Source organism: Aotus nancymaae, unplaced genomic scaffold (assembly GCF_030222135.1).
Source record: "Aotus nancymaae isolate 86718 unplaced genomic scaffold, 86718_ANA_hifiasm-v0.15.2.pri h1tg000009l, whole genome shotgun sequence".
NCBI lineage: Eukaryota > Metazoa > Chordata > Mammalia > Primates > Aotidae > Aotus > Aotus nancymaae.
The window spans coordinates 8,449,227-8,475,816 of NW_026988420.1; the positions used below are offsets into that span (position 1 = coordinate 8,449,227).

General features: G+C 37.5%; 1 protein-coding gene across 6 annotated transcripts in view; it reads left to right on the forward strand.

The window, feature by feature from the left end:
- XPO4 (exportin 4) overlaps positions 1–26,590 on the forward strand; it is a 113,411-nt gene that overhangs the window by 74,270 nt on the left and 12,551 nt on the right. For all 6 annotated transcript variants that reach the window (XM_021664907.2, XM_064373540.1, XM_064373538.1 and 3 more), the window contains 9 exons: positions 8,106–8,282; positions 8,826–8,968; positions 9,469–9,614; positions 10,423–10,600; positions 16,844–17,003; positions 17,519–17,688; positions 18,459–18,633; positions 21,072–21,365; positions 21,929–22,109. In XM_021664907.2, the coding sequence (XP_021520582.2) occupies positions 8,106–8,282; positions 8,826–8,968; positions 9,469–9,614; positions 10,423–10,600; positions 16,844–17,003; positions 17,519–17,688; positions 18,459–18,633; positions 21,072–21,365; positions 21,929–22,109 (1,624 nt within the window). The remainder of the gene's footprint in view (positions 1–8,105; positions 8,283–8,825; positions 8,969–9,468; positions 9,615–10,422; positions 10,601–16,843; positions 17,004–17,518; positions 17,689–18,458; positions 18,634–21,071; positions 21,366–21,928; positions 22,110–26,590) is intronic.

A 26,590-nucleotide genomic window follows, 5' to 3' on the forward strand; every position in this document is an offset into this window, starting at 1 on the left:
TCACTGCATTTTTTATCTATGAATCACATACTGATCTAACACATGTTATTTATGTTTACATATGAAGATAATCTTGATGATCAGCAGAAAGAGCTTTCCAATTTCATGGAAAGGATTTGGAGTTGTCATGATGATTAGTTGCTGTTCATAGGAAAACAATCTGTAACTACCTTAGCATGAGATTTAGCTCATATTTTTATAATATCTGATAATAGATTTATATAAAGATAAATATAGATAATGACTTTATATTTTAGAGCAGATCTGAGTTCACAGCAAAAATTGAGTGAAAATACAAACCTCCTCAAACATGGAGCCTTCCCATCCTCACCCATCAACATCCTACACAAGAGTGGTCTGTTGTTACAGCTGATGAAACTACATTGACACATCATCATCATCCAGAGTCCATAGTGTCCATAGGGTTCACTCTTGGCATTGTACATTCTGTGGGTTTGGACGAGTGTATGATGTCCACCATTAAGGTATGATACAGAGTAGTTTCACTGTTCTGGAAATCCTCTGTGTTCTGCCTGTTTATCCCTCCCGCAAACCTCTGGCAACCACTCATCTTTCAGCTGTCTCCACAGTTTACCTTTTTCAGAATGTCATACAGTGATGTTAGATTTTAATCTCTGAAATTCAATTTGATGTCAAAAAAGGAGACAGATGTCATACACTGAAAGTTTTCTTTTCAAATCTTCATTTGACAGCATTTTCATAAATAAAATTAACCATTATTTTGGAATTATATATTTAACATAATTACCAAAACATAAAAGCAGATTTCTTTCTGTGACTGAAGGGTTGCAAATTTGCTGCTCTATATACTTCCAAGTTAATTTCGAGCATTGAGAGATAAGTGCTGATATCATATTTTGATTACCTTCTCCACCCTCCATTTCTAGATGGAGTAAAGTGGGGTCAAGTAGTCTCATAAGCTCTAAGCCCCTCTCCAAAGCCTCTCTGGCAGCAGGCCTGACAATACCAAGGGCATGAGCACATAGCGTCTAGCTTGGTCTCCTTAGTCATCTCTGTGCACGTGCTGCTGGCTTGGCTGCTGGGTTTTGGCCAGAGTGGCCATGGAGCAGGGCCAGGGTATTATGAAAAAGCGCTAGGTTAGGTTTCAGTTCTCTGTGATTAGACTGAAAGATTTCGTTGCCAATTGTCATCAACCAAATTTTTTCTCACACTTTGCTCGATAAGTTATATTATCTCCAAAAGGAACCGGAACGCTCTTTAGAAGTCCATAGTCTTACTGTAAATTGCCATCCAATGAATTGAGGCTCTGCAGTCTACCTGTGATAGTCTGTTCTAATATCAGAGTGTTAATAGAAGGGATTATTGAAAGTTTTTTTTAATAATAGAAAGGCATATAAGACTTTTACTTTTTAGTTATACTTTTCTGTATATGAATAATTAAACAAAGATAACATGTATTAGATATGTATTTTAAAAACAACAAAGATAGGTCTTAGAAAATATCCTGCTTTTTTTTTTTTTTTAAGACTGGGTGGGTCAGAGGATGCTATTCCTAAATTCCTCTTGTGATATGTTACCAGTCTGTTTATTTTGGCAAGATAAACTGTGAAGACTTAACAAATGATGGCTGCAAAGCACATGCTTTGTTAAGTATATAAACAGGCCACAGATGTTTCTATGGAAAGAAAGTATCTTATTCGTCTTCATATTCCAGTGCCTGGCTCTTAGCAGTTCAACCGATTTTTTTTTTCTTTTTTTTTTTGAGACAAGGCCTTGCTCTGTCACTGAAGCTGAAGTGCAGTGATGTAATTTTGGCTCACTGCAACTTCTGCCTCTCAGGTTTAAGCGATTCTCCTGCCTCAACCTCCCAGGTAGCTGGGACTACAGGCATGTGCCACCACGCCTGGATTAATTTTTTTGTTTTTAGTAGAGACAGGGTTCCGCCATGTTGGCCAGGTTGGTCTTGAACTCCTGACCTCAGGTGATACACCCATCTTGGCCTTCCAAAGTGGGATTACAGGCATGAGCCACCATGCTTGGCTGAGAAGTCTCCTAAAGTATAAACCTAGGAGTGGAATTTTTTGATCAGAGAGTATGTGAATGTTCACTTTTATAATATAGTAGTGTCAAATTTTTGCTAAAGTGATTGGACCAATGAATTAATAAATGTGTGTGAGTTCTCAATGATCCATGTCCTCACCAACACTTACTGCCAAACTAGCAAGTATAAAATATGGTCTTAATTTTCCTTCCCAAGTACCAGTAACATTGAACATCTTTTCATATATTTAAATACGTAGTTCCTATGATTGCTCTTTTGAAATGCTTGTTCATGTCCATTGCCCATTTTCCTGTTAGGATGTTTGTCTTTTCCTCACTGATTTGTGGAAAGGCTGTATATGTTCTAGAACTAGTTTTTTGTTGGTTATATGTGTTGCAGATTGATATGGTTTGGCTCTATGTCCCCACCCAAATCACATGTCGAATTGTAATCTTGTAATACCCACATGTCAGGGGGCGGGGACCTAGTGGGAGGTGTTTGGATTATGGGGGTGGTTTCTGGCATGCTGTTCTCATGATAGTGAGTGAGTTCTCATGAGATCTGATAGTTTAAAACTGTATGGCAGTTCTCTTCTCGCTCACTCTCTCCTGCTCTGCCATACTGAGACATGCTTGCTTCCCTTTGCCTTCTACCATGATTGTAAGTTTCCTGAGTAGTCATGCTTCCTGTTAAACCTGTGGAACTGTGAGTCAATTAAACCTCCTTTCTTCATAAATTACTCAGTCTCAAGTAATTCTTTACAGCAGTGAGATAATGAACTAATACACAGTTCTTTTTTTTTTTTTGAGGCAGAGTCTTACTCTGTTGCCAGACTGGGGTGCAGTGGTGTGATCTCAGCTCACTGCAGCCTCTACTTCCCGGGTTCAAGTGATTCCCCTACCTCAGCCTCCTGAGTAGCTGGGATTATAGATGCCCACCACCATGTCTGGCTAACTTTTTGTCTTTTAGTAGAGATGGGGTTTCACCATATTGGCCAAGATGGTCTCTATCTCCTCCTGACCAAGTGATCCAGCTGCCTCGGCCTCCCAAATTGCTGAGATTACAGATGTGAACCACTGTGCCTGGCCAGATCTATTCTTTTTTATGACTCCTTTTTCACGTTATAGTATCTTTTTTCTTTCTTTTTTGAGACGGAGTTTTGCTCTTATTTCCCAGGCTGGAGTGCAATGGCATGATCTCAGCTCATTGCAACCTCCGCCTCCCGGTTTAAGCGATTCTCTTGCCTCAGCCATCTGAGTAGCTGGATTATAGGCATGTGCCACCATGCCTGGCTAATTCTGTATTTTTGGTAGAGATGGGGTTTCTCCATGTTGGTGAGGCTGGTCTCGAACTCCCAACCTTAGGTGATCCACCCACGTCGGCCTCCCAAAGTGTTGGGATTACAGGCATGAGCCACTGTGCATGGCTATCTTTTCTTCCTTATTTAAAATTTGGAATAATTATAGATTTACAGAAAATTTGAAAAGACAGTACAGAGAGTTTCCTTGGGCCTTGTACCCAGTTTTCTCTTAATAGTATCATCTTTTGTAGCCATGATATGTTTATAAGAACTAAGAAATTAACAATTGGCATATCATTAGTAACTAAACTACAAGCTTTATTTAGATTTCACCAATTTTTCCACGAGTGTTCTCTTCCTGTGCCAGGACCTAGTCCTAGATATCACATTGCATTTTTGACTTCAGCACTTTTTTTTTTGATGAACAGGTGGTCCTCATCTTAGTTTAGCTGAAAGTTTTTTTTTTTTTTATGATTTGTAATTTTGGTTCCAATTTAAAGACACCTACCCTTCCTGTGTTTTATTCTAAATGCTTTAACATTTGCCTTTTATGACTTTAACATCTTAAAGTTTAATCAAGTGGGGATGCAAATTTTTTTTCTTCATGTGGATAATAGGTTTTTCTGCAACATTTATTGAATAACTCTTCATCCTCAGTGGTCTGCCGCACTGTAGTTTTTATATAAGAGTGCGTCTTTCCTAAGCTTGCTAGTCACTTTGGTCAGTTTGTCTATTTCTTTACTTGTATATCGCTTTGTCCTAAACAAAGTCTAGATAGGTGGATAGGTTCCCCTACCGTAGTCTTCAAAAGAGTCTTGGATATATTTGGCTCTTTATTCTTTCATATAAATTTTGTGAGCTCATCATGTTAGATTGTGGTTGGGATTATAGTGAATCTTTATGAAGAGCAGACATCTCTACTATAACTTTTCCTATCCATAAATGTGGTATTCTCTATATTAATTTAGGTCTTATGAATTGTCTATCAATAAAGGAAAATATTTTTCCTAAGTACCTTATATTTTTGTTGCTATTATAAATAGTATTTTTTAAATCTCATTTTTCAGATTGCTACTGGCATAGAGAAATGCATTTGATATTAGTACATTTGAGTTGATATTTGCTAACCTTTCACAAATCTTACTGATTCTTATAAACCTTTAAAACCTTTGGTTTTCTATGGATAATCATATCATCCATGAATAATGACAATTTTGCTTCTTTTCTATCTACAATTTATAATTCTTTTTCTTGTTAATACATTTCTTGCTTTCTCTTATTGTATAGTGCTGAATACAGGTGATAATAGAGGACATCTTTTCTGGTTAAGTAAAATTTTATCAGAATTGCTAATAGGGTTTTTAAAAAACAGGAAAGAGTATTGAATATTATTAAATGCTTAATCAGTTGATGTAGTGAATTGCACTTGTAGATTTTTTATATTAAAAATTACCCTGAATTTCTGAGTTGAGTCCAACTTGATTGAGATGTATCATATTTTTAAATTCGCTGCTAGATTCATTTGGTGGCAAAGTTTTATCAGCTGCATATATTACTTACCTACTTACTCTTTTTCCTCTTCTCTGGATCAGTTTGAAGAAGATGGGCTGTTTTTTGTTTTGGTTTGGTTCTTGCAAGTTCAGTAGATCTCATCTGTAAATTTACTGAGACTGGTACTTTCTCTGTGGGGGAAACTTAAAAATTTTTAAATGATTAGTTACGGGAGTACTCAGGTTTTTCTTGTTTTTTTTCCCTTGGTCTAATTTGTCAAGTTACATTTTTCTTGGAATTTGTCCATTTATCTTAGGTCATTTTTACTTTTACTTTGTTCTTTATGTTTACGATTTCACTTTTCTTACTGATTTTTTTTTTTTTTTAATTTCGAGGCAGAGTTTTGCTCTTGTTGCCCAGGCTAGAGTGCAATGGCCCAATCTTGGGTCACTGCAACCTCCGCCTCCCGAGTTCAAGCAATTCTTCTGCCTCAGTGTCCCAAGTAGCTGGGATTACAGGAATGAGCCATCACACTGGCTAATTTTGTATTTTTAGTAGAGACAGGGTTTCTCCATGTTGGTCAGGTTGGTCTTGAACTCCCAAACTCAGGTGATCTGCCCGCCTCAGCCTACCAAAGTGCTGGGATGACAGGCGTGAGCCACTGTTCTTGGCCTTTTACTGATATTTCATAATACAGTTTTAATGTTGTGAAATGGTATGCCTATTGGAAAAAGTAATTCAAATAATACATAAAGTTAAAATTCTCCAAAAATCACTTGTCACATATATCGTGTTATCATTTGAGTGACTGTCTTCCTTGGCATGTCTTGATTCACACATATAATGCCTTTATTCCTAATCATGCAAATTTTATACTTGTTAATGTTTTTAAAGAAATTTTGAAAAACTAAAAATTATAAGTGAACCAAATCACTTTGTGTTTCACTTTCTGAAACTTGTTTTATTAATGTTTTGATATTTTTTTTCCAGGTTTTAAGGCATCAATTATAATTAAAGATAAAATCATTGTTTTTTCCTAATACCATGAGCATTTTTTATATGCTTAATTAGTGTCAAAAATTGTGTTTTAATGTAAAACAATGAGAAAATGGTTTAGTAAATTTATTTGCACAGTTTTAAGTAACGCTGCAGCAAACATGCTTATATATAAATCATCATGTGAGCCAGGCACAGTGGCATATGCCTGTAATCCCACCTACTTGGAGGCTGAGACAGGAGGATCACTTGAGTCCAGGAGTTCAAGACCAGGCAGGGCAACATAGCAAGATCCTATCTCTTCAAGAAAATTGAAAAATTAGGCACAATGGTGTGCACCTGTAGTCTGCACTGGAGTCTACCTCTGGAGGCTGAGGCAGGAGGATCACTGAGCCTGGGAATTTTTTTTTTAGTTTTTTATTTTATTTTTTTGAGATAGAGTCTCACTTTTGCCCAGGCTGGAGTGTAGTGGCGTGATCTCGGCTCTCTACAACCTCTGCCTCCTGGGTTCAAACAATTCTGTCTCAGCCTCCCAAGTAGCTGGGATTACAGGCAAGCACCACCACAGTCAGCTATTTTTTTGTATTTTTAAATCTCACCATGTTTTCCAGGCTGGTCTCTAACTCCTGACCTCAAGTGATCCACCCAACTCAGCCTCTCAAAGTGCTAGGATTACAGGCATGAGCCACCATGCCCAGCCTGAGCCTGGGAGTTTAAGACCGGCTTGGGCAACATGCATATGCACACACATATACACACCATATATGTATCTCATCATGTCACTCTCCTGTTTAGTAGACATTCTTAAGGGCTTAAGTTTCTTTTTTGATCAGCTCTTCCAGTGGTGTCTCATTCTACATTTAGGCCACTCTTCAGAGCTGCTCCTCCATCAATCTGGCAGGCTTTGGAAGAGTGGCTGTATCTTAGAGAGAAGGAAGAAATTAGTAAATGGGCATAGCGGTGAAACAATATTAGAGATGACTTAATTCTTTCCTGACCCTCTTTGTTCTGTACAAGATTTCTGGTGGCTTGTGAAAAGAGCCTTGAAAGTGAAATAATTCTTTAAAGCTTGCAAAAGAGAGCCCAGATTAAGTCAGAGTGGAAAGTCAAAACTGGAGAAAAGAGCAGTCAAAACAAGAGAAATGAGGAGGAAGCTCATCTATAGGTAATAAGGTTGGTTTTCATTTTCTGATTTGAACGTCTTGACGTGGGAAGGAAGACACAGTTCTTTAACGGGATCTCATGCAAAAAGAGGAATGTTCCTTAGAGGAATTTTCTTAAATATTAAGTAAAATAAAAGAAAAAAATCTCTTCCAAACAGAGCTTCACACAGGAGACAGTGACTGATAGTGGAATCTTTAATATACCATCAGGGGTTAGTTTTCGAGTTTCTTTTTTGTACAGTTCTATTTATAAATATTGATTTGTGGCTGGGTGTGGTGACTCATGCCTGTAATCCCAGCCCTTTGGGAGGCCGAGTTGGGTGGATCACCTGAGGTCAGGAGTTCGAGACCAGGCTGACCAACATGGTAAAACCCTGTCTCTACTAAAAATATAAAAAATAGCTGGGCATGGTGGTGCGTGCCTGTAATCTCAGCTACTCAGGAGGCTGAGGCAGGAGAATTGCTTGAACCCAGGAGGTGGAGGTTGCAGTGAGCCGAGATCGCACCACTACACTCCAGCCTGGACGACAGAGTGAAACTCCGTCTCAAAAAAAACTGGCCAGAAACCAAAAAAACATTGATTTGTTTTTATGTATTTTATTCTTTCTTAGAGATCTGAGAAGAAAAAGGATATTTATGTTAAAGAAAATAGAATAAAACTCTTTCTATCTTGCAGTTAGCTCATGGGTACTTAGGACTCATATAATTAAAATACATTATGGAACCTAGTGATTCCTTCTTTATCTGGAAACATTTTGCTTTTTCATCTTACAGAGCAAGGACTGGAACAAGAAGGGAGAGTGCTACTTTGTTTAATGTCAGCTGGAAATATGGTGATTCAGATTTTTTGGCACTATGTGCATGCATATTTGCAAGTGATCATGAAAGTACCAAGAGTGTTGATTTTGAGGTTACAAATAAACTGTAGCCAAGAAGTGAATTTGTAAATATGGAATCTACAAAAAATGAGGATCAACTGTACCATAAAATCTCTCTTTAATGGGTGATAGTTTATTAATGCTCTGTTAAAGGAAAAACTTAAACTATTTATATGTATTTATGTGACTCTTGTTATAATGCCCATTATCGTTCTCTGAACATTTGTTTTATGAATGTTCTTTTTTTTTTTTAGCTTGATAAAGATGACATGGTATACATGGAAGCATATGATAAATTGTTGGAGTCCTGGCTAACTTTGGTTCAAGATGACAAACATTTCCATAAAGGCTTTTTTACGCAACATGCAGTTCAAGTTTTCAATTCCTATATTCAGTGCCACCTAGCTGCTCCAGATGGCACAAGGAATTTGGTGAGTTTTAAGCAAGATGATAATTAACAGTCTATTTCATCATAGGCTATATTCACTGTGTTATACATTATATAATACCAGAAATTTAGGATGGGTTCCCTCAGAAGATTTGCTGGGAGCAAAAGTGGTCCTTATTCTATGAGTTCTTATTATGTGGGATGCTGCTTATAGTTATTCCTTTTCAGTTTTCAGTTACACACATCTTTCTGTCTAGCTGTCAAGAGATATGAATAATTTGGACCATGGGTGTCTGGTCATTTCAGTGACAGAAATTCAATTATCCCATGTGGGAGGTGGGTTTGGGTGTGCAGTTAGTTGTATTGATCACCATGGGGTGATTCCCGTACTTCTTTCTCTTGTATGTTTTCCCTTTTTGATAACTACCATGGCTGTCAGCATTGTTAGAAGTTAGCTGTTCTCAAAGGTTGGCTGTGTCCCGCTCTCCTTTTGCTCTGCAGTGCTAAACTATGTTGTGGAGCCACAGAAGTGCACGTTGAATAGGTAGTGCAGTTCCTCATTGTTTATTTCTTTCTCTTGCAATAGACTGCCAATGGTGTGGCCTCTCGTGAGGAGGAAGAAATAAGTGAACTTCAAGAGGATGATCGAGACCAGTTTTCTGATCAACTGGCCAGTGTAGGAATGCTAGGAAGAATTGCTGCAGAACACTGTATACCTCTTCTGACAAGGTACACACAGTCCAAAGAAACCCCATGGAGCAAATACTCTTTTTCACAATTCCCTGGAGAACACTTAAAGTGTTTAAAGACTTTAAACACCCCCACCCCGTGTCCCATCATACTGGAACAAATGGACAGAAACATACTCATGATTGCGTTCCTTGGCTTAGACATTTGGAGCCCAGGCACTGCAGCATAGATGGCAGAGAGATTATGGAAAACATGGTATGAGAAATGATTTGACCCATATCAGTAAAAACTTGGAATAACCAGTTTTCAAATGCCTGTTGTAAACCTTGATTGTTTGTAAAGCAGTGTTTTAATTCTATGTTATAAAAAATAAATCATATTTCCTGTAATGCTATGAGAACAGTTGTGTACTATAATGTTTTTGTATATGTGTTTTTATGCTAACATTTAATTCGTGTTATCTAATATATGGAAGTTTTAAGTTGATCCATGTCTTTGCTTATTGAACTTTATGAAGCCACTGTTTTCTCCTCTTTTAGTTTATTAGAAGAAAGAGTAACAAGGCTCCATGGTCAATTACAACAACATCAGCAACAATTACTTGCTTCACCGGGTTCAAGCACTATTGACAACAAAATGCTTGATGATCTCTATGAAGATATTCACTGGCTTATTTTAGTTACAGGTTGGTGGTTTCTTTTTAAAACGTAATTGCCAACTGAGCAGTTTAAGCCTTGAAAGAAGCTTCAATATTAAAAACAGTAATTTATATATAATATTGGATAAAATCTGGATAGAGCTATTTTCTGTCATAGAACTATGGATGCATTTTTAAAAAATACTGGCTAATATGTATGCAGTGCCTATTGCATACCAAATCTTTTATAGATCTCATTCTACCCAATGAATTAGTGTTGCTCGGCATTATTACTATTACCATCATCATCATCATTATCCCCAATGAACAGATGAAGCAGCTGAGTCTTTGAGAGTATAAGAAACTAGCCCATTGTCACACTGCTGTTAATTTTCAGAGCCAGAATGTAAATCTAGGCAGTCTGACTCTTAGGATCATCTTTCTCGACCACCATACTATAAGTGTTTCCATATTTTAAATAATGAGGAAAAAAATCTTGACTTTTGAAAATGAATTCTCTAATATTGGCTTCTAATATAGATAGTAGCAGAATTTTTTATTAACTTTACAGAATATAGTACTAAAAATTACTTAAGGTAGTAGATTAAAAAGCCCCTATGAATTATAAAATTGGTGAATAAAACATTTGTCTTTTTCTGTATTTTTGAGAATTACTTATCTGAGACATAGAAAGTTTTTTCACATAAATTTGAAATTAACAGGTTAACATTTATACTTTACTTTTACATCAATTTATATGATGTATATAAATCAAATAAAACTGAAAACATTTATAGTACAATTTGATAAATGTAGATTTGTTAAGTGTTCATTTTTAATTTTTTTTAAACTGAAGGCTACCTCTTAGCTGATGATACTCAGGGAGAGACTCCGCTAATACCTCCAGAAATAATGGAATATTCCATTAAGCATTCATCTGAAGTTGACATTAATACAACACTTCAAATTTTGGGATCTCCAGGAGAAAAGGCTTCTTCCATCCCAGGGTACAACAGAACAGATTCTGTGATTAGGTAATATAAACTCTATAGCTGTGCTCTTGTAATTTTTATACTGTTTTATAAATTCTGAGTTGATGGGTAGATGACTGGAGTGATAGGCACGTTGTAAATCTGATACATGAAAAAAATGAAAACTTGGAGAAGCCTTGAAATACACAAGGATGGCAAGTACTCAGTATATTTAGGCAATGGCACTCTAGTGAGAGTTGACAGCTATACCCAGTGCTGAAGAAAACAAATGTCAAATAATTCTGAATACAACGAGACTTGGAAGGGACATTGAATGTAGTTATGAACGTAACGCCTGTCTATCAGAGAGCAATACTGATGTATACAGGCACCCTAAATGAAGGGAACCAGATGAACTTTAACAAGTATTATTTCATAAAAACTAAAACTATGTTTCGGTGGCTTTCTTATGGAAAATGGTAGATGATAGATAATTCATGTATCATAAAATGGAAATCTTTATTCTAAATGTGAAACTTAAGGGCCCTGTTACAAGACAGGAGAGTACCTCAAATGAGATGATTCACTTTAATCTTCCTAATAGTAATGGCAAAATTTTTGTTAATTCTTAATGGTGAAAATAAGGAGGAGTAAACTGTATTAAAAATGTTCTTGCTGGGCACTGTGGCTCGCGCCTGTAGTCCCCACACTTTGGGAGGCTGAGGCAGACAGATCACGAGGTCAAGAGATGGAGACTATCCTGGCCAATATGGTGAAACCCTGTTGTCTCTACTAAAAATAGAAAAATTAGGTGGGTGTGGTGGCACGTGCCTGTAGTCCCAGCTACTGAGGAGGCTGAGGCAGGAGAATCGCTTGAACCCGGGAGGCGGAGGTTGAAGTGAGCCGAGATGGGGCCACTGCACTCCAGCCTGGCGACAGAGCGAGACTCTATCTCAAAGAAAAAAAAAGTTCCTAAAAGTGAATTTGCAAACATTTAAAATTTCAGTATCTTTAACTTTATTTTAAATTTAGGTTGCAAGCAGAGACATCAGTAATGATAATAACATTGGTTTTTGTCAGCTGCAAAACCAGTAACTTCTATCAAACAGGATGCTGTTCCCTTTATTCTTTTTCATATGCAGAAATATATGAATATCATTCAAACATGCTATAGAAAATGTGATTTTTAAAAAAATAGTTGAAATATTAAGCTGATGCCAAGGAAATGTTGGGGAATTTATTTCCTTTATTGTTGCATTCTCTTGTTTGAAATAAATTCATACTTTATTGAAAAAGTGATATCTTTCTTTTAGGATTACCATAGTCATTCGATTTAGTGTCTCTGGAAATCAATGCTTTGCTCTGGTTTGGTTGGTGGCAAATGTTAATTTAAAAAGCACTTCATTTCAGGGTGCTGTCATGTTATATATTGTTATATTTTTTGCTTGGGCAGTACCATCAGGAATGCTTTCCTTGTATTTTAAGTGCTTTTTCAATTTTTGTCAATCCCAGGTGTTAGTATGGGAGCAAAACATTTTGGTATTTGAGAGCACAGACTATGGAGAATTGGAACCAAAAAAAATAAAAAGTCACCATGTTTTTAATCCAAAGAATTAATATGAAATTTAAAAGCATGGTAGAAGCATTTCTTGTTTCACTAAAAAAGCAGCTCATATTTCTTAAAACAGGTATCATTTGAGAAATAATTATTGACTAGTGACTACGTAACAGGCAGCCTTTGGATATTTGAACAAAGCAGATAAAAGTCACTCCTATCTTAAAGAGCTCTATGCGTATGTTAGAAGACAGCAAATGTGACAGGTAAAAAGCTAGAGTGAGAGTATCAGTAGGGATCATTGTAGTTGTTATTAGTGTGATCAGTGTTGGCTTCATTTAGAAAGTGACTTGGGAGCAGAGACATGAGGTTGGTAAGGAAGGCTGTGAAGGTGTCTTGGGGGAGAGCATTTCAAGCAAAATAAACAGTGAATGCAAAGGCCCTGGGCCTGCTTAACATGTTCATGAACAGCAAGAATACCGTGGTGGGTTGAGCAGAGTGACATGGAATTTTATAGGAGATGGAGTTAGGAAAATAGGTAAGGTCTTAGGCCTTTGTAACATCTTTGGCTTTTGTTCGGAATTAAGCGCTATGCCATTGTAGGGTTTTGAGCAGAAGAGTAACTTACATGTTAAGAAATTTCCTGCTGCATTGAGAGTAAATGATGGAGGCTGTGTGTGATGGCTCACACCTATAATCCCAGCACTTTGGGAGGTCAAGGCGGCCGGCTCATGAGGTCAGGAGTTTGAGACCAGCCTGGGGAATATGGTGAAACCCCGTCTGTACTAAATACAAAAATGTAGCCGGGCACGGTGGTGCTCACCTCCTGTAGTCCCAGCTACTCAGGAGGCTGAGGCACGATAATCACTTGAACCCAGCAGGTAGAGGTTGCAGTGAGCTGAGATTGTGCCGCTGCACTTCAGCCTGGGCGACAGAGTGAGACCCTGTCTCAAACAAAAAAACAAACCCCAAAAACTCAAGAGTAAATGATGGAAGCCAGGAGACCAGTTAGGAGACAAATTGCAGTAATCCAAGAGAAAGATGATGGTGGCTCAGAGTGAATATACTGGAGGTTGTAAGAAGTTAAAGAAAGCTCTGTTTGATTTTTTTGTGCTCACTTTTGATTTATGACATACAGATGTAATTCAGGATTGACTTGGAAAATATAAGAAACAGTGCTGTCTGGAATATATTTGTAGGTACAGTGCTTTAAGAAATTAAAGTAGGAATGGGATATTAATCTTGGAATGTCAACAATTTAAAAATATTTTGATGTTTTTATCAGTTGAATCTTCAACTCCCCGGCGTGCCAGGATCTGAGGATGCAGTTAGAAGTGTATAAGGGTGTTATAGGAGCTCCTGGTTCCCCTAATATATGGGCAGAGGAGAGCCAGAGGGGCTTCTTGAAACAGAAGAGTATTTCAGGCAGTGACACTAGCATAAGCAGTAATGTTACACTAAAGGGGTCCCAATCCAGACCCCAAGTGAGGGTTCTTGGATCTTGTGCAAGAAAGAATTCAGGGTGAGTCTATAAAGTGAAAGCAAATTTATTAAGAAAGTAAAGGAATAAAAGAATGGCTACTCCATAGAGCAGGAAGTTCCCGAAAGAGGAGGAACGCGTCCACCATAGGCACAATGCTGTATATATGTATATAGGATAAGAAAAGATCATGGAGAGATGCTGTGCTACAAGGGTTTGTGATAAAGGATTAGTTTTCTTAATTACTGCATTTTGCAAGACTCAATATTATTATCTCTAAAGCAAAATTAGGAATGCCTTTGTTTTCCAGATGTTGGAATATCTGGACATTCCCAAGTCTGGGTCTGTTTAGTAAACATTAATTTGTTCCTTTAACTATAAACTAGAGACTAGGGAATGCCTCACTTTTTGGGAATACAGCCCATTATGTCCCAGCTTCATTTTCCTAGCCCTCACCCAAGATGGATTCAGTCTGGTTCGATGCCTCTGACAGTAAGAGAGCCCTGCTCAAGTGAGAGGAACTTAAGGTGTGGCTGGTGTGTGACCCAGGAGGGCAGGACTATGGCCTTTGTGGGTGGATGAGGGTGGAGAGGCAGGGAGGGTGCTGTGAGTGGGGCTGATGAAGTGGGAGTAAAAATGCTGACAAGGATTTGAGTAGAGAAGTGAAGTGATCAAATTGTTTTAGAGTTACTATTGCATGGGTGATCAATTTAAAGGGTGACAAGGCAAGTTAGGAAGCATGTTCTTTCGTAGTCATGGAGTGAAAATGGAGAAAGGCTCTTGGGTCATAAGAGGTATTTCTAAGGTAGAAGAAAGGCCCCTGGCCATCTCTCCTGGACCTGTCTGACTCAGGCTGAGTGGCTCTTTCATTGACGTTTCTTCCACTTTACAAAAGAAAGGCCAAAGCTCTCACTCCTACCTCTGAACATGTAGATTGGCAGGCGTGTAAAACCCTACAGAGGAGAGGGACAGTTGCAGATGATGTGGCATTGACAGAGTAAGTGACTAAGTCACTAGTGAGTGGACAGTTAGCAGGTTTCAGAGACCTTTGCATTAAATAACATGAAGGGTACCTGATCACGTCAACTAAGAGATGATTAAAAATAATTTTTGTTGGTAGATCTCTGTGATTTTTGGCATATAACTTGGAAGAAATTCAGATAATTGGGTGACTCTGCTATTTTAAAAATACGTTCTACTTATGAAGTTTTCTCAGTACTTATATAGATTAAAAGGAAAAATAGGCATCAAATGCTCAACTCACTTTTCTGGCAATAGGTAATGTTCATTCAAAGATATGTGAACTAAGTGGGAAACAAACCCTACTAAGTTAATCACATTAAGAGATACATACACTTTTATTTTTGTGTTTAATTATTTATGTTTAATAATTTATTTAAATTTATACTGTTTTGTTCAATTGTGTAGTTTTAAGTATCATAATGATAACCTCAATCCAGAAGACATTTTTAAACACTTACGGTCTTATGATCATTGAAAATGATTAAAAGTTATCTTTCAGTATGTAGACATTTGTATCAGAGTATGTTGTATGATGAATAAAATGCTGGAACATAAAAATTTGTTACGTTAGAATGATGTTCAATGGGGAAATGAAATTGAAATAAAAATAAGGAAAATTTGTTTTATATTTTTAATGGATGATATTGGATATCAGACCATTATGATAATAAAACTCCAGTGCATAAATTTAAAGTGTTAATGTAACCATTTTTTTCAAATTTTGTTAGGCTAGAATAGATATTTACAATGATTTAATCTTACCAGAAAGTTTGACATATCTACAACTTAAATGTATTAATGTATTGTGAGATTATTGGGGTTTTGTTTTGTTGTTGTTCATAGACCCCCTAAAATTTTTTTTTAAAGTTTGAGTGCTGGTGGTATAGGAATTGTACAGACAGTGAAGAAGGCAGGGTATTGGTGGCTCATGCCTGTAATCCCAACACTTTGGGAGGCCAAGGTGGGAGGATTGCTTGAGCTCAGCAGTTCAAGACCAGCCTGGGCAACATGGTGAAACCCTGTCTTTACAAAAATTTTTTAAATCAGCCTCGTGTGGTGGTGAGTGCCTGTAGTCCCAGCTACTTGGGAGACTCAGGCAGGAGGATCCCTTGAACCCAAAAAGTTAAGACTGCAGTGAGCCGTGATTTTGCCTGGGTATACTCCAGCCTGGGCGAGAGAACAACTCTGTCTCAAAAAGAAGAAAAAAAAGAGATTCTGGGGTGGAACCTTAAAAACCTCTTGATTTAAAGAAGAAGGTCAGGAGAAGAGGATGCTGCCATAAAGACTGGGAAGGAGGAAGCAGATGGCTAGATGAGGGAAGGAAGGGCAGTGACCACAGGGAGGCTGCAGGAAGTATGGGCAGTGACAGTGGGCCATCCAGTGGGGTAAAGAACTGACACATGGTTGTATGATCTCATGATAAGATCATTTCAGGCTTCCTGAGAGCACTAGGAAAGGAGCATAAGCCAAACTTGAGTGATTAGAATCCTTTTCCCAGCACTAATATTCATTGGTGTATAATGGATTCTTTCTATTACATCCTTTCCTTCCTTGCCTTTTGGCTAAAGTCAAGTTAAATATATATCATATCTGATTATGTGCTCTCCCCAACAAAGACATTTCTACTTGTCTGCATGTCATGCTATGTGATTGACACCACACAGCCATATGAATTATGTAGTGTAGGAAAGGACACTATGTGTGCTTACACAGGTAATCTTTCTAGCAAGAGTTTTATTTAAAAATACCATGAAGACTCAAATTTACTAGGAAGTATCAGATTTAGACACGGCTCAATATTCAAAACTTTCTAGATAACTCCCAGATCTTGTACTATAACATGACCATGATATTAAAAAAACCAGGGTAGTTTTAAGTAATGATGCTAAGTAGTACAAGTTAAAAGAATTTGGCATGTGCTCTGAAGATTTAATTTGATGTATTTCTCCTGAAAATCTGAAAATTCTCTTTAGCTAGTAATGCTGAGATTCGCACAGGTGGTTACAACTTTGGCAGAAGGATGTCTCTAGTGTTGACTCTTCCTTTTCTTTATCCTGTCTTCTACTCCGTGAAAGGTCAGAAATAATATGGGACACTTGTCTAAAACTCTACTAATGAAATTTTCAAGTATAGCCTGACCTAAATCCAGATAATTTAAAGACGAAAAAGGACTTTTATGGAAAAAATGTATGGTTAGACAGCTACTAAATAAATGAAAGAATAAATGACTTCTGTTTTATACCTACAGGCTGTTGTCTGCCATTCTCAGAGTTTCAGAAGTCGAATCTCGAGCAATAAGAGCAGATCTCACTCACCTACTAAGTCCCCAGATGGGCAAAGATATTGTTTGGTTTTTAAAACGCTGGGCAAAGACTTATCTCCTGGTGGATGAAAAACTGTATGATCAGGTCAGAATGTAAAACTGTTAAAACTTCATTTGGATTTATGATGATGGCAGTTATAGAAGCAGGAACATTTCTCTTGGTGGTTTTCTTGTCAAAATGTAACTGTTTAAGAGCAGTTTAACATTTTCCACGTCGAAGAGAATTTTGTGACTGGAATGCTGTTTTAATGGTTTTTTTTTTAGGGCACATCATTTGATTTAGTTTATTTTAACCACTGTTGAAGATAACAGATTATTATTTGGGAATAGATTATGCTTTTTTGTATTTGGTTTAAATATTATGTTAGTTTTTTAATGCGTTGGGAATAATAGAAGTTGACGGGAAAATCACACTGGAAAACGTGAGCGGATTGAGGATGTCTTTTTTTTTTTTGACCTATGGAAATGTTAGTACATTCATAAAATTGATGTGAAGTAAGCACTACTTCAGATTAGATAGTAATTTCAGTTTGATTTTTCTCTGGATTTCTTCAGTTGATTTTTCTTGCTTACCTTAAAAAATTTGTTTCCTCTCTTAAGATAAGTCTGCCATTCAGTACGGCGTTTGGAGCAGATACAGAGGGTTCTCAGTGGATAATTGGCTACCTCTTACAAAAAGTCATCAGTAACCTCTCAGTCTGGAGTAGTGAGCAGGACCTTGCGAATGACACTGTGCAGCTCCTTGTCACTTTGGTGGAAAGAAGAGAAAGGTTAGCCCATTGTTGGAGGCTGACTGTGTGTGTATGTGTGTGGGTGAGAAATTCTTTTTCACTTTTTAGTGTAGTCCTTTCAACTGGCAAATGGTTACATAGTCTTAATTCCAGATAGAGCATACATTTTTGGAGTAGTGCATTTTAAAAACTATGTCACACTATTATTACAAATGCAAATGGAGCTTTCCCGTCTTATAATTGAGCATTGCATTGACTCCTTCAGGATTTGGCAACAAAGCCCTATGAATAACAGATTAGTAATTTGTAGTGTTACAGACACTTTTATGTGGAATATGCTCATTTGAATTTTTAGCCATCTTATCCGCATTTTAAAAATTAAATACTGATATTTAAAATTTAATGTTGGAAAGTAAAATTTTTAGTGCTTCCTAAAACAATAGAAATGTTTTCATTGTTCTTACTATATAAGGAATATCATTGTTATTATTACCATTGTGATTGGCTGATTTATTGAATTCTTATAATTTACTATGTACTCTTCTATATCAGTCTCAGCTAAGACTGTTGTTATTCCTGTTTCGCAGATTATAGAGAAGTGATGATTGATAGAGATTAAATAATTTTACATTACCAAACAACTAGTGTGATTTGAATGTAAGCCTGTGTGACTTCAAAGTCTATACTAAGTTTACCGTACTTTGCTTTAAAAATTAATTAAATCTAGTTATTTTTGATTTTCGTTTTCTTCATATATATATGTGAAGAAATAAGTAATACATCTTATGTTTTGTTATTTCTACCTGTAGGGCAAACTTAGTAATTCAGTGTGAGAACTGGTGGAACTTAGCTAAGCAGTTTGCAAGCCGAAGCCCACCTCTTAATTTCTTGTCAAGTCCTGTGCAGAGGACATTGATGAAGGCTCTAGTCTTAGGAGGTTTTGCACATATGGACACTGAAACCAAACAGCAGTATTGGACAGAGGTAACGGTGCCTTCTATTTTGATTACACCCTTTTGTGTAACTTTGTAGTTTCTTTATCTATGCATTGCCATAAAAGAGTCTATGGGGACATAAACATATCAGTCATAGCCTTTTCTTTCCCTTTTCCCTTTCCTATTTCCCTTTTCCCTTTCCCCTTTCCTTTTTCCCTTTCCATTTCCTTTTTCCCTTTCCCTTTTCTCTTTTCCTTTTCCCCCTTCCCTTCCCTTTTCCCTTTTCCCTTTTTTTCCTTTTTCCTTTCCTTTCTTTTCTCTTCCTTTCTCTTCTTTTCTCTTGTTTTCTTGAGAGTGTCTCACTCACTCTGTCGCCCAGGCTAGAGTGCAGTGGTGCAATCTCAGCTCATTGCAGCCTCTACCTCCCGGGTTCAAGCAATTCTTCTGATTCAGCCTCCCAAGTGGCTGGACTACAGACTCATGCCACCATGCCCTGCTAATTTTTGTATTTTTAGTAGAAACAGGGTTTTGTCATGTTGGCTAGGCTGGTCTTGAACTCCTGGCCTCAAGCGATCTGCCCACCTTGGCCTCCCAAAGTACTGGGATTACAGGCATGAGCCACTGTGCCTGACCTAGTCATGGCTTTTCTGATATTTTTTTCTCCTAATGAATGGATTGAAGCTTCTTATTTTACAAATGTTATCTTACAATTTGTCTGTACCTGCCTGTATGTGATGACATTGAATATTATCAAGTGTTCTGCATTTTAGGAACATTTTTCCTAACTCAGTTGAGAGCATGGACTGGTTTATTAAATCTTCATTAGGGATCAGGGAAACATTCTCCTGTCTTGAATGAGATGCAGATTAACCATGATATTCATTTCCCGGGTCTGCTGTGACAAAATACCACAACAGAAATTTGTTTTCTCCTACTTCTGGAGGCTAGAAGTCCAAGCTATAAGGTGGCCGCAGGACTCGTTCTTTCTGAAGGCTGTGAGGGAAAATCTGTAGCCTCTGGTAGTTTGCTGGCAGTCTTTGGCCTTCCTTGATTTGTAAATGCATCATCGTGATCCTTGGATCCTTGCCTTCATGTAAACATGTTCCCCCTGTGTGTGTCTGCATCCATACTTCCCCTTTCTATATCAATTATATTGAAGTAGGGGCCCACCCTATTCTGGTATTACCCTATTCTGGTATTACCTCATCAACTAATTATATCTATGACAACCCTATTTTCTATTCTATTTATTCTATTCTATTCTATTTATTTTTAGAGATGGGGTTTCACCATGTTGGCCAGGATGGTCTCGATCTCTTGACTTCGTGATCTACCCGCCTCAGCCTCCCAAAGTGCTGGGATTACAGGCATAAGCCACCACACCCAGCCTTTCTTTTTTTTTTTTTTTTAATCAGATGGAGTCTCACTCTGTCGCCCAGTCTGGAATGCAGCAGCATGATCTCAGCTCACTGTAACCTCCACCTCCTGGGTCAAGCAATTATCCTGTCTCAGCCTCCTGAATAGCTAGAATTGAAGGCACGCACCACCACATGTGGCTAATTTTTGTATTTTTAGTAGAGACAGGGTTTCACCACGTTGACCAGGCTGGTTTCGAACTCCTGACCCAGGTGATCTGCCTACCTCAATCTCCCAAAGTGCTGGGGTTACAGGTGTGAGCCACCATTCCTGGCGAACACTACTATCAAATAAGGTCATGTCCTGGGGTTTGGATTTCCACACAGGAGTTTTTGAGGGACACAGTTTGACCCATAACAACAACCATGCGCACATTATTTAATGGGCTTAAATCAAGGACCAAGAGTTGCCAGTGTGTGTGTAGGTTGCCAGTCTGCAGTCCTTGTGTCTAGAGGGCCCTTAGTGTTTGAGAAGGGGCACAGTAATGGAATTAGGCAGTTGTTTGTGACTTCAAATCTAGGGGAAACCAGACTGACTAAGTATTTTTATTTTAAACGATTGTATTATCATATGGACAGCTTTAACTAGAATTAAGATACTATCCTCTTGAATATGAGTACTCCTATATACAGGGCAGGACTGATTATCTGAAGTTATGACGGAAAAAGGAAAAAACAGGCGAGAGCTTTGTTGGGCTTCACTTTGTGGAGGGTGGCAAGCTGCAGCCTGTGGACCAAATGTGGCTTGCTGTCTGATTTTGTAAATAAAGTTTATCTTTGTTTTTTCCTTTTTGGCTAATTACTTGGGAACAGATGGAGGGAAATGACAGAATTCTTTGAGTGGCAGGGAGAAATTTATGTTCCATACATTGGGTATTCTGTCCTTTACATGAGCCGGAAGTTAGGATGACCCTCAAAATGGGGAGTGTGAAGTCTCGTTTAGGTATTCTTTGTTATGTGCTTGTCCTGCTTCCAACCATTAGAAATGTTTTGAAAAGTGAATATTTATCTAAGCTGAGGAAACAAAACATGTGAACGGAACTTTAAGAAAATTCCTGCTTTATTTTTATAGGTTCTTCAGCCACTTCAGCAGCGATTCTTAAGAGTGATAAACCAAGAAAACTTCCAGCAGATGTGTCAGCAAGAGGAAGTCAAGCAGGAAATCACTGCCACACTGGAGGCCCTGTGTGGCATTGCTGAGGCTACCCAGATTGACAACGTAGCAATCCTGTTTAATTTTTTAATGGACTTCCTTACCAATTGCATTGGGTTGATGGAAGTTTACAAAAATACCCCAGAGACTGTCAATCTCATTATAGAAGTTTTTGTTGAAGTTGCACATAAACAGATATGCTATCTTGGAGAGGTAAGCACTTTCTAATTTTATCCCCTCAGGATTAAAACTCTTCAAAGCTATAATAAAATAATAGATCTTTACTTCAAATTTAATTAGTGTTATCTTAAATAATGTTTTTATTCTTCCAAAAGACTTTTCAAAAATGTTTAATCAAGAGGCTGAAGAGACTCAAAAAGAAAAAAAGAAAAAGAAGATTTAAAAAAAAAAACCATAAATCTGAGAAAGTCGTGTTGAATGAATATAAATTTTTTTAAAATTTCTTCTAAAAAAAAAAAACATTCAGGTTTGTTACATAGGTATATGTGTGCTATGGTTGTTTGCTGCACCTGAATATAAACTCTTGTCCTAAAATTTTATTGTTAGAAAAGTAGTAATATTTTTAAAATAGTGTTTTCTTAATATATGCTTTCTTGGAAATTATTGTTGTTTTATGTAGTTTAAAACAAGAATTATTGCTACTCTTGGAATTGGGAGTTAATGTATCTAGATTATATTTTTGAATTTCTTTAATGTCAGTGTTTGTTTCTCAAATAGATTCTACCAAGTAGCATAATTTATGCATTTTTTTGCAGTCCAAAGCTATGAACTTATATGAAGCCTGCCTTACTTTGTTGCAAGTGTATTCTAAGAATAATTTAGGGCGGCAAAGAATAGATGTTACAGCGGAAGAAGAGCAATACCAAGACCTGCTTCTCATTATGGAACTTCTTACTAACTTGCTGTCAAAAGAATTCATAGATTTCAGTGATACAGGTAAAGTGTAACGTGATGGTTTTTAAACTTCGTTGTTGTCATCCTTTTTATTAAAGCAAAGGATTGTTTTCTGTAAGTGACATGGGAAGTTTAATTTATGGAATAAATGAAAGAAGATCTCAGTGGTTGAAGTGAGGGTGGGGACCAGCGGCCCTTCTGCTTGGCTTTCCTCTTGTAAGAATAATAGAAAGAGTATCTCTTATTCATGGAGATCTTACTAAATGCCAAGCCCTATTCTTACCTCTTAAAATGATATGAAGTCGATCTCATTGTTCTCACTTTGTAGATGAGGAAACAGAAGCACAGAGAGATTAAGTCACTTGGCCACAGATACTTAGCCAGGACTGGGATTCAAATCCCAGCCTATGACTCCAGATGCCAGTCTCTTCAAAGTTACACTTTATTGACTAATCACTTCTCCATGTCCCCCAAGGTGGCCACCCCAGCACACCCTAGCACTTTCCAGAGTGCAGCTTGGAAAGCCCTGTTGGGGTAGGAAGCACTGGTCTCGGAGTTAACAGGCTACACTTTGAGGACCTAGCCTAGTAGCTCACCTACAGCATGACGTGGGGGGAGTTGATTAGCCTACTTGTGCCTTTACAAGCTTGTCAAATGGGTATGATAATAAATACCTTGCATCATGATTGAAGGATCAGCTGTAAATTATCTTTGGTGCCTAGCATTGTGTCTGACAATCAGTAAGTAAAAGGTAGTTGCTGTTACAGGCAAGAACCTGATCAGTAATTTAAACCTCATTTATTTGTATAGTTTCAGTGCTATACAGTTCACTCCCCTCTACACTCCTAACTTTGCCTACAAGCAAAATAGATCTTGTTTCATACGAGAAAAATGAATTATATCTAGACTCTCCTATTACATATTGTGCAGACATGTATGGTAGTAGACATTTTTTACTTCTTCCTTGTAAGATTCTCTAAGTTGGGTGCTGTAATGTCCCACTTGACTTATTTATCCCAATCCTTGAGATTGTTCTGTTTCCTTAATTTTTTCTTATTCCTTATTCACTGGACCATGGTTTTTCTTTTTTTATATCTGCTCTGAGCTAGGTACCATCAACCTCACAATGTAGAAGGTTTATTCTTTATTCTTTTTTGCTGTTAACTAGGGGTACTAAGGTGAGATAGTCTGAAAAGCACGGCACAAATTCATTCTTCTTCAGGGAATTCTCTCTGGTCTATTTTTAGGCCCAGCCTCTTACCCAAGTTTTCTAATTTCAGGTCAGTGCTGCTCAATCCTCGAGTTTTTAACTTTTTTTTCTTTCCTTGTTGTTGCTTTGAGAGGCAGGGTCTCCCTCTGTCATCCAGGCTAGAGTGCAGTGGTGTGATCACTCATTGCAGCCTCGACCTCAGGCTCAAATGGTTCTCCTACCCCAACCTCCCAAAGTGCTGGGATTACAGGTGTGAGCCACTGGGCCCAGCATTCTTAACCTCTCACTAATACAGTATTAGCTGGTTCATGGACTCTTGGAAGCTCTTCTATAAATGTTCCAGGTGTGTCAGGACCCCAGGTTAAGAGCCTTGTACCCAGAGGAATCTGTAACTAAATGTTAAGACCCAAAGCTAAAACGTGTATGTTTAGATGATTTACTGTCATGGTTATCCTTGTGTATCATAAATCAGCTCATTGTTTCAAATTTCTCATTTCTAGACATAGTATCATCTTTTTCATGGATTCTTATTCTATACCCCAAGTCAGGCCCCATCCAAGACCTACTAACTCTAGAAATCTATATGTTGACTAAGTTTCCTCATTGTTTCTGACATACTACCAGATTTGTCTTATTTTCAGAATAATTTTCCTAAAATAGTGATCCCATCATGTTTCCTACCTACTTAAGTATTACATTAGATCCCAGCACTGGCCAGCATATAATAAGAAAAAGGAGAAGGGACAGTCCACATTTCCAGAATATTCTATAATTCTACTGAAAAAGGAAGGATTATAATAGAAGTAAACATTTAGAGACAATATGGTGAGGCTCTGGCCTGTAGAATCTTCTGTCTTCTTCCTTCCTTGAAGGCCCCTTTAGGAAATCAGAACTGCCTCTCTGCTTCCTTACTGGAGGCTAGATGGAGGATCCTTCCACAGCACAGCCCGAGTTTGTCTTTATGTACCATAATTTCTGTACTGCTTGCCCTGGACCCAATAGGACTTATACCAACAATAAGGGATAGCCTTATTGTTGGAAAATTTTTTGACCTGGGAGTCTTCTTGGGTTAAGGGTGAAATGTTTTGGATCATTTATATTGAAGGTGGGGGGCTATTAAAGGCATTTGGAAGACCATCTCCCAGGTTTATAGTGCAGCTGCACTCCTCTTATCTGCCATTCTAAGAACAAATTGTAAGCAATAAAAGCTAAGCATTTGAAGGAGAGATTTTTGAAATATAAGCAGTGAAAAGATTTCATAATAAGGTTAATAAAAGAAATTGATGCTATAATGCTCAAGCTAGACAGAACAAAATCAGGGTAAAAACAAAACGAGTATATGGGGTTGAAATTCAGAAGAAACAAAAATGAAGAGAAAGTAGAAAATTATAAAGAAACAGCATTGACAGATAAGGCAAATGATGGTAAAAAAGAAAATATTTTGTTATTTTAAAAATAATAGCTGAAACAAAATATGAAATATTTTAAATGTTATAAAACAAAGTTAATGGACTAGGTGAGATATTAAAAGCGTAACTGGAAACCAGCATCTGACATTCTCTCTCTTTTTTTTTTTGAGATGGAGTTTCACTCTTGTTGCCCAGGCTGGAGTGCCAATGGTACCATCTCAGCTCATTGCAGTCCCCGCCTCCTGGGTTCAAGTGATTCTCCTGCCTCAGCCTCACGAGTGGCTGGGATTACAGGCACTCACCACCAGGCCTGGCTAATTTTTTGTATTTTTAGTAGAGATGGGGTTTTGCCTTGTTGGCCAGGCTGGTCTTGAACTCCTGGCCTCAGGTGATCCACCCACCTCCCAAAATGCTGGGATTACAGGCGTTAGCCACTGTGCCCAGCCCTGACATTCTTTAACATAGTGTCTGACCTGCTGTCTTGACTGCTTAGCAGGGCACATGGATAGAAATTGAGCCCTGTCGGAGCCATGACGGGCCTGCCTTTGCAGGCTTTGAGAGATCGATCTTGTTGGCAAATACCTGGAGCCGGGAATCAAGCTCTACAACTAGCCTTCTGCTTCAGAGCAGGCTGGGCTTCTTTGGGTGGAATCCAGGTTTACCAGTATGATGTGCAGGGAACATGTGGTGACTCCTGCTTTAACAAATAAGATTCTTCCAACTAGAACAAAGATTCCAGGGGAGAGGCTCAGCATTAGGCTTAACAAGTGGATTTTAAGTAGACACGTCTCCCTCATTTGATCTTGTTGTTGTTGTTGTTTTAAGATACATACCCTTAATAGAAAAAGAAATTGTAAGTATAGAGACAGAAAAATCATGCTTACTTTTGAACACCATCCAGAGTCATTGTATAATTGCATTTTGGGAATTTCTTTTTGTGGTTATTTTTGTGCTGTTTTCTTTGTGATCATGCTCTAAATACAAGTTTTGTTTTGTTTTGTTTTTACTCCTGGCAAGCTGTGAACTAAAATCAATTTTATTTATTTATTTTATTTTTTATTTTTTATTTATTTATTATTTTTTTTGAGATGGGGTTTCACCATGATGGCCAGGCTGGTCTTGAACTCCTTACCTCAGGTGATCCACCCACCTTGGCCTTCCAGAGTGTTAGGATTACAGGCGTGAGCCACCGCGCCCAGCTGACATCAATTTTATAGTCTGTCGTTTTGATTAATGTAGCATTAACCTATCCCTTGTCATTAGAATTTGTGATGATATTTTTAATGGCTATGTGGCATTCTACATTTTGGAATTTAACCTGTTTCCTAATATTGGACATCAGGAATATTTAACTTTTAGCTCTTACAAATGATGAAGCAGTGACCATTTCTGTGGGCAAGCCTGTCTGAATTTCTGATTATATCCTTAATAGATAAAATGGTCTTAATATATTGCTTTTGAAGTTAACCACATTTTGTCCTCACCGTCAATGAGATGTTATCATTTACAAATCATTTTTAATGTAATGAATCAGAAGTATCTTTTTAAAATTTGTATTGCTTGATTAACAGTTGGAATGGACTGTATTTCTTTAGAGTCAAGGCTTTGATAAATGTTTATTTAGAAATGTTTATCTGTTTAGGTCTTAGTATTTTCATTAATTTATATGTGGATATAATTCATATGTATTAAGAATAATAACCCTTTGTCATATTGGTTGTTGTTTTGTAAACTACTTTGTTTTTTATGTAACATTTTAATTTCTGTATTTCCCCACATGCCTTTTAAGCTTAGAGATATTTTACACACTTGAAATCAAGTGTGTAAAAAAAAAGTTAATTAGAAATTATTTAATTCGTATTATGGCTAGTATGTCAGTAGAGTAGATTTTATGTTTCAAAACA